The following is an 8,254-nucleotide window of genomic DNA, read 5'->3' on the forward strand; positions in this document are numbered from 1 at the left end:
GCCAGAGCCACAGCAACGCAGGATCCGAGCCGCGTCTGCAACCTACACCACAGCTCACGGCAATGCCGGATCCTTAACCCACTGAGCAAGGGCAGGGATGGAACCCACAACCTCGTGGTTCCTAGTCGGATTCGTTAATCACTGCGTCACGTTGGGAACTCCAGATAGATATTTTTAGGACATTTTATGAGCCCACTTCTTGCATCCCCTCATATCTAGAGAAACACTAACACCTTTCATGGTGACATCTGCCCCATGTGACAAGAAGTAGCCTTCACAAGACCAGCAGCAAACTGTGTAAAATTCGTGCACGGCTGCATGCACCTCCCCCTCCCCCTTTATCACTTACAGCTTGATAGTTCCCCTTTCCTCCAGGCGGCAGTATTTCAGAGCTGGCTGAAATACTGCCTTCTGGGCTGTACTTAGTGGACAAAACAAAAGACGTCAAGGTCAGTCACTCCAAAGTTGGGCCAGTTAGCCCTGAAGGAACTCAAAAAAGAAATACTGGCCCACGGCTGGTGCATATCAGAGGAGTGATTCCTGTAAGCCCAGACCGGTGCATCTTTCCAAAGAAACTGGTTTTCTGTAAAACTTTTTCTGCAAATCTGGTTTTCTGTAAATCTTTTGTCCCTAATACTCTCTCTTTGTTACAAAAACTCATATATCCTTGCTCTCCCCCCCCCCCCACCTCCTTGGAGTGGTCTCCCAGGCTTAATTCCTAATTTAATCACCACCCCCCCCAGCCAGGTATTCAATACCCAGCTCAAAAATAGTCAAGAAAGTTAAAGCCTCCCTTCTACCCCTTTCTTTATAGTCCCCTCCCTATCAGACAATACCACACTTCTAAATTAGATTTTCAGTTCCTTTTATTCCTGGACTACTTTCACTACATATGCATGTATAACAAAAGCAATATATAACATTGTTTTACATGTTTTAAAATTGCACCTACACGAATTCCCACCATGGCACAGTAGAAACAAATCTGACTTGGAACCATGAGGTTGCAGGGTTAGATCCCTGGCTTTGCTCAATGGGTTATGGATCCGGCGTTGCTGTGAGCAATGGTGTAGGTCAAAGACGCCGCTCGGATCTGGCGTTGGCCACCAGCTGTAGCTCCAATTAGACCCCTAGCCTGGGAACCTCCATATGCCCCAGGTGTGGCCCTAAAAAGCAAAAATAGAAAAAAAAAATTGTACCTACATAAATCTCCCTCCTTCTGCTTCATCACATTTCTAGGTTCAGTCTTGACTTACTGGCATATAATATTGCGTCCTGTGAATATCCCATGTTTATGCTCTTATTGATGGAAGTTTCCAATTTTTTGCTCCTACTCACAGTGGGGCTATGGACACCCTTGTCTACACAGCAAAGTTCCTATAAAATACACAGTTAGGAGCTGAATGCTGGAATTTGCTCTTTGGGTATTTCGGTTTTACTAGAGTTTGCCCAACTGCTTCAAGGTGGTCTTAACATGTACGCACCTACCAGCAGGTGCGCGGTATGTTTAGACGCGTGGAGGAAAAAGCTGACTGAAAGACATACAAACTGGATAATAGACTCTCTCCACCACTATGGAGACTTCTGTGCCCACGTAGTCAAGTCTACAAGCGGCAGCTAAGCGCTCAGAGGAAATAACCAAGCGCTCCCAGCTGCCCCACAAAGCAAGCACCCGCCCGCTTCCGGCGTGGCGTCTGTCGCAGGCTTGACGTCAGCACGCTCGGGGCGTCGCCGCCCGGGTGGCGGCCTTGAAGGCCCCTTTCCGGGCTGTCTGGCAAGATCCAAGTGTCAGCTTGCGTGGGTCGAGTACCTCTTTTTCTCAAGAAAGGAAACCATTCTCACAGGCTCTTCTGGTTCCTGGGGACGATACCCGCCCCCAGAAAAGAGTGGCTGTGGGCCGGCGTCCCCTCAGGCAGCGCCGCGGGCAGCCCGCAGGCCCTTGTAAGGCGCGCGCGCGGCCCCGCCCCCTTCTTTTCGGCCGGCACCGCCATCTTCCAGGTAGGGCCCGCGCGTGGCTCCCGGCGCCCCGCGTGCCACCGGTGTGAGCGCCAGCGCGGCGGCCGCGGCGGCCGGGCGTGGGAGTTCTGGAGAGACTGTCCAGTCTGCTTCGGGCCCGCTGGCGTAGGTGGGGGAGCTATGTCCGTCCGCAGCGGGCTCCGGCCTGGGCCGCGGGGCCGAAGGCCGGGCTCCGATGCTGCGGCCCTGCTCGGGGGAAACGCGCTCAAGGCATCGGGGAGAGACACATGCTTCTGTAATGTTTTCGGTGTGGTGTCCTAACCCCCGTTTGGGAACTTGCAGCGTGATGCTGTGGGGTAGAAATTTAGGGTAGTGGGAACGGGTTTAAAGTCAGCCGCCGGCCTGAAGCTCCGGTGAGGCCTACGTGTGTCTGAAAGTCGGGGGTCTTGTGTCGGTGAACCACACAGGTGCCCGCTGCGTCGATCTGCATAAGGAAGTCCCGGCCTTTCGTTGGTGATGCAGGAAATGATTTCCCGCGGCTTTAATTCTGGGCTGGGATCACAGTTGGACAAAGGGAGTAAACTGTGCTGCGGGTTCTGTTTTCTTAACGCTTGGACAAGTGATGAGCGGAGGGATTCATGAGTAGCCGAGTCAGAGCTAATGTGAATAACCACTACATCTGAGTCTGGTTATGCAAACTGCGGGTTGCATTCCGTAGTGGGTCCCATTTTTGGAAGTATTACAGAATTTAAAGCATCATTGCTTGGGACGTTAAGTGTTATTTTTAAAAACGCGTTCGTTTGTGCATTTAACCATGTTCAATTTCTAGCTCAAAAAATGGGACTAGTGGAAGGAGCGTGGATTCTGGAGTCAGAAGTGACTTCCATTACGGATTGTGCCACTTTGTGACTCCACATAGTGAGGTGGACCTGCAAGCATGTCTCCTTGTTTGTGAACTTGACCCAAACTTATATGAACTTAATACAGAGTTGAGAATTAAAGCAGAACTTGTGCTGCGTAGATGCTTAATGCCTTTTAAAAGTGAAGGGTGCATTTGTTTTAACAATGGTTTGCTTCCAATGGGTTAGGTGAACCGTTCTTGGGTGTCTTCTTGCCACACAAGTTAACGTGAACAAGGTACTTGGGTGTCCCTGTTCTTTACGGTTAAGGGGTGGTAGGTAATAAGAGACTGGTTTATGTTGGAACACTGACAGAAGCCTAAGCAGGCCTTCGGTTTATTTTGCCTTGTGGTCGGAGGAGTTGCCGGCAATGGTATGTTCGCCACTTGGATGATCTGAAGCAATGAAAGCCATTTTCTGACCTTTGGGGACATAAAGTGAAAGGTTCAACTTGTGAAAGCCTATTGATGAGTTCTTTGACTACTATTTACTAGTAATAACCACTTTCCGAGTGCTAGGAATTGCTCCGTGTTTTGTAGACATTACCTTAGTTGTAAAAGCATTAACCCTATTTCACATGGGAGGGTCAGAGCTTAAGAGTAGGTCTCCCAGCAAATACTGGGCAGAACCTATGTCAAAATGAGTTCAGTGATTTTAAAGCCTACTGTATGTCCTCCTGTCTTATATTTCCTTGTAAACCTAGATATATGAAGTGAGCTAGTTTTGACAGTTAATAGATGTTGTATAATGAAACCTGTAGGTTGATAAGAAAGGGGCTTTAATCTGTTGTGTTAAAACGCAAGACTGAGTTTTGTCATTGTCATGTCCCCGAACAGTACATACATCTTCTAGTTAGCAATCCCAGTGCTCTTAGCAGTCTAGGCTGGGTTCTCCTGATTAGTGTGGCACAAGTCCTGTTGTGTTTTTATATCCTAATAGGAAAAGTACTGGTTTGGATTTTTAAATCCAGTTCTGCTTTTTAGGAGTTTTAAAGTTATAGAACTCAGGTAGTTTTGGCAGAAAGCTTACTTGGTAAAATAACTTGAGTTTGTTTCTGTTTTGTTTTTACCCTTTCTAAGAACTATGGTGAACCGGCTTTTTAGATACTGGCTTGATTCTGATGTTTCTACCGAAATGCGTGCATTTGTAATTACACGGTTTTTTTGGTTAAGGGGCAAGTAACAACTTTGCAGTTGTATTTGACTATTTTATGTTTTCTGGTTTCAGTAATTCGCCAAAATGACCAACACGAAGGGAAAGAGGAGGGGCACCCGCTATATGTTCTCTCGGCCTTTTAGAAAACATGGTGAGTGGAGTCACACTCCTTGGGGGCAAGCATGGCATACATTCGTGTTTTGTTTGCTGTTTGTTGTGGTTCGTATGTATATATTTACTTCTTATTTTTAGCTTCTCAGTCTTAATATTGACTCAGGTTTTTTGTTTATTCCGCAGGAGTCGTTCCTTTGGCCACGTACATGCGAATCTACAAGAAAGGTGATATTGTAGACATCAAGGTAAGTTATAAGATTGAGGAAATGACTAAAAAGAACTTGAGAGTGTAGCGTGGCTACTTTAGTTTTACTTGCAGAAACCTGCGTTTTAAAAGTGCTGTTTTGAATCTAAGAATTTTCCCGTTGTTAACAGCTACTGGGAACAACTAGGGAGAAGAGGTGGTGAGCATTTGGGTGGCGCCTGTCCTGGCACTCGAGCTTGATGATGATGATCTTTTTGATTGCTTAAAGCAAAGTGAGAATGACATTTCACCGGCTCTGAAAGCTCTTGAGTTGTCATTTAAGGCAAAGAAATCTTAGACTATCTTTCTTTGGGTTTAAAAGGAAGGGGAAATTGCTGGTATAACATTTATCTCCTTTCTTAACAGGGAATGGGCACTGTTCAAAAAGGAATGCCCCACAAGTGTTACCATGGCAAAACTGGAAGAGTCTACAATGTAACCCAGCATGCTGTTGGCATTGTTGTAAACAAACAGGTTAAGTAAGTGACGTCATAGGATTCTTTGTGGCTACTTAGTATTCCCTCGCATCCCCTTTTCACTTTGCCAATTGGACTTGTGTCTTTATTGGTCATTCAAATGGGGCAAAGAAAATAATCCTTTTAAAACTCAAGCAAACTGAGTGTTTGTCTTGTAACCTGTCAGAGGAAACAAGTTGTGATAAACTAACTGCATGGTCTTGTGGAATGTGTTACTAACAGCCCTAGTTTTCAGAGGATACAAAGTTTAATCAGCTGTAAATTTTATGAGCAGTCGAGTTTGAGTTCTTTGGTGTACTTCATCAGAAGAGCGCCTCTGTGGTGTAGGCCAGCAGCTACAGCTCCAATTCCACCCCTAACCTGGGAACTTCCATGTACCGCAGGTGTGGCCCCAAAAAGACAAAAAAGAGAGGGCCCCATTTTTAATGGGGATGTTGCCTCAAGGCCCCATCCAGTAAGGTTTAATAAATAATTATAAATTTGCTATCATCTTGTTGGTTTTTCCTGTCTGTGGGTAAAAGTTTTCCTGGTTTAATTAGTAAATGAAATTGCCAAAAGAATTTTCTGAATTTCAGCTGTGTTTTTTGGGGTTTTTTTTTGTCTTTTTTTGCCATTTCTTGGGCCCCTCTCGAGGCATATGGAGGTTCCCAGGGAGGGGTTGAATTGGAGCTGTAGCCTCCAGCCTACGCCAGAGCCACAGCAACGCAGGATCCAAGCTGCGTCTGCAACCTACACCACAGCTCACGGCAACGCCGGATCGTTAACCCACTGAGCAAAGGCAGGGATCGAACCCACAACTTCATGGTAGTGAAGTTAACCACTGCGCCATTACGGGAACTCCTCAGCTGTGGTTTTGAAGAAACATTTAAGAGTTTTTTCTTCTCTCAGGGGCAAGATTCTTGCCAAGAGAATTAATGTGCGTATTGAGCATATCAAACACTCTAAGAGCCGAGACAGCTTCCTGAAACGTGTGAAGGAAAACGATCAGAAAAAGAAGGAAGCCAAAGAGAAAGGGACTTGGGTTCAGCTGAAGCGCCAGGTAAGTGACTGGCAGGGGTTCTTGGTACTGAGTAGGTACTTAGCTCTGGGAGCACTTTGAAATTGAGTTGCTGTACTCTACATAATTATTCCCTCACCCTTTTTTCTTCACTAGCCTGCTCCACCCAGAGAAGCTCACTTCGTGAGAACCAACGGAAAGGAGCCTGAACTGTTGGAACCCATTCCTTATGAATTCATGGCATGATGAGTGTAAAGAAAATAAAAGACTTAGATTGTAAAAACGTTTCTCTTAATTGAATGGAAGTGTTTTCTCCTCCTCCAGAGAAATATTTAAAGCAGGTTTTGTGTTCGAATTCAGTGGGTGGTGTCTTTACTATTCCAAGTTTAATTTTTTTTTCTTTCTGAAAGTTTGAGGTTGTTGAGCAATATAAAACGGACTCCTTGGTAAGTACTGCCAGGTACTTGTTTATAAAACATTTGTACTAGTTTGAAAATAGTCTGAAAAATTACCTATTGTATTATAGTTAAACCCAAGGAAAGTTGATTACTCATAATTGCATCATAAATAGCTATGTTTCAAAGATTAGAAACTTTGAAACAGTTTATTTATTTATTTATTTTGTCTTTTTGACATTTCTTGGGCCACTCCCTCAGCATATGGAGGTTCCCAGGCTAGGGGTCGAATCGGAGCTGTACCCTCCGGTCTACACCATAGCCACAGCAACTCGGGATCCGAGCTGCGTCTGCAACCTACACCACAGCTCACGGCAACACCAGATCCTTAACCCACTGAGCAAGGGCAGAGACCGAACCCTCAACCTCATGGTTCCTAGTCGGATTCGTTAACCACTGCGCCACGAAGGGAACTCCCTGAAACAGTTGCTTAAAAACACATTGTTTAAAGTACCCTCTTGCTTCTTTGTGAGTTATGTGCTGGTTCTTAGTTGTTGGTATCTTTCCTGCAGTAGTGTTCAGAAAAGTGAAATAGTTTTCAATAGTTTGAAAACTATTTCAAAGGCTAAACATATAGCATTTAATGTTACTTAAAAGATTGGAGGGGTTCCCCTGTGACACAACAGGTTAAGGATCAGGTGCCTCTACTGCTATGGCTCCAGTTCAAGCCCTGCCGCAGGTGTCATCAAAACAAACAACTTTGAATAGGTATCTTTTGCCCATTTTATATAAAATGAAGCTAAAGCACAAATAACTTGCCAGCAGTTACAGGTGCAAAGCGTTGGACAAGGATTTGAACCCAGGCATCTTAGTCACTGGTGCTGTATTGCTGTTGTTGCCACCTTCCCCCCACCCTTTTTTCTTTGCTTTTTAGGGCTGCACCTGTGGCATATGGAAGTTCCCAGGCTAATGGCGGAATCGGAGCTGCAGCTGCCGCCTTATACACCACAGCTCACAGTAACGCTGGGTCCTTAACCCACTAAGGCCATGGATTGAATCCAAATCCTCATGGGTACTAGTCAGATTCGTTACCACTGAGCCACAGTGGGAATTCCCCTATTTATAACTTTAGTAAAGGCTGTGAATAGTTTAAAACCTTCGGTTTTATCTAGTGAACTTCAATAGTGGTAGAGCTGCTTTGGAATCCAGCAAACCTGGTTTTAAATCTTGGTAAATTCCTATCCCAACGTAACTCAATAAATGGTGGTTATTAATTGCCCTTAAAAACTCACAGCATTGGGTTAAGAATCCTATTGCAGCTGTTCTGGTTGCCGTTGGGGGGAGCAGTTTAGATGAGTGGCCTCGCATTGCCACGGCTATAGCTCAGATTCAGTCCCTGGCTGGCTGGGAACTTCTATATGCTACAGGTGTGGCCATTAAAAAAAATTCACACCCAGTGGTAGAGGGTTGTGTTTAAGTCTGCATTAGTCACTTTGTTTGCTACTAGCACAGAAAATGAGAACCTTAGGACCTGCAGCAGTCGGCATTCCTGTCTGTCCTGTTTTTCAGTCTAGGTTGATGGCACCGCTTAATGCACCCAATTGAAGTCATTTTAAACTATGGTCACTCACTGCATGTTTTAAGAATTCTGTTTCCTGGAGTTCCGTCGTGGCGCAGCAGTAACAAACCCAACTAGTATCCATGAGGAGACAGGTTCGATCCTCAGTGGGTTGAGGATCCAGGATGGCTGTGAGCTGTGGCAGCTGCAGCTCCAATTTAACCCCTAGCCTGAGAACTTCCGTTTGTATAATCCTATTTCCTAAAGACCTTTTGTAGCCATTTCTGCCTTCCTTTCTTGCCCCTTTAGTCTCACTGCATTTCTCCCTTAAACAATTATGGCAACTTCAAGGCTTATTGGTCCCCTTATTATGTTGTAAATTAACTATCACCCCCACCAAGGGTGGTTATGCAGATTCCACAGGAATCCATGTAAAATGTGGGGTCGCATATCCTCAGTA

At 45.3% G+C, this 8,254-nt stretch overlaps 1 protein-coding gene and 2 non-coding genes across 4 annotated transcripts; all 3 read left to right on the forward strand.

Moving 5' to 3' along the window:
• Positions 1 to 1,767: 1,767 nt before the first annotated feature.
• On the forward strand, positions 1,768 to 6,128 carry RPL21 (ribosomal protein L21). Of its 2 annotated transcripts, none has more exons than XM_047756231.1 (6): positions 1,768 to 1,998; positions 4,083 to 4,161; positions 4,308 to 4,369; positions 4,735 to 4,847; positions 5,733 to 5,883; positions 5,998 to 6,128. In XM_047756231.1, the coding sequence occupies exons 2-6, from the start codon at positions 4,095 to 4,097 to the stop codon at positions 6,085 to 6,087; spliced, it is 483 nt and encodes a 160-aa protein (XP_047612187.1). In that variant the 5' UTR covers positions 1,768 to 1,998; positions 4,083 to 4,094; the 3' UTR covers positions 6,088 to 6,128. The 2 variants fall into 2 exon arrangements, with proteins under 2 accessions (XP_047612187.1, XP_047612188.1); XM_047756232.1 differs by lacking the exon at positions 1,768 to 1,998 and adding an exon at positions 2,026 to 2,125.
• LOC125113693 (small nucleolar RNA SNORD102) lies at positions 4,563 to 4,633 on the forward strand. The gene has a single exon (XR_007131555.1). It is a non-coding gene; the product is annotated as a small nucleolar RNA SNORD102 (small nucleolar RNA).
• Positions 4,894 to 5,021, forward strand: LOC125113699 (small nucleolar RNA SNORA27). Its single transcript, XR_007131562.1, has one exon. It is a non-coding gene; the product is annotated as a small nucleolar RNA SNORA27 (small nucleolar RNA).
• Positions 6,129 to 8,254: the final 2,126 nt, after the last annotated feature.

Source organism: Phacochoerus africanus, chromosome 13, assembly GCF_016906955.1.
Source record: "Phacochoerus africanus isolate WHEZ1 chromosome 13, ROS_Pafr_v1, whole genome shotgun sequence".
NCBI classification, from domain to species: domain Eukaryota; kingdom Metazoa; phylum Chordata; class Mammalia; order Artiodactyla; family Suidae; genus Phacochoerus; species Phacochoerus africanus.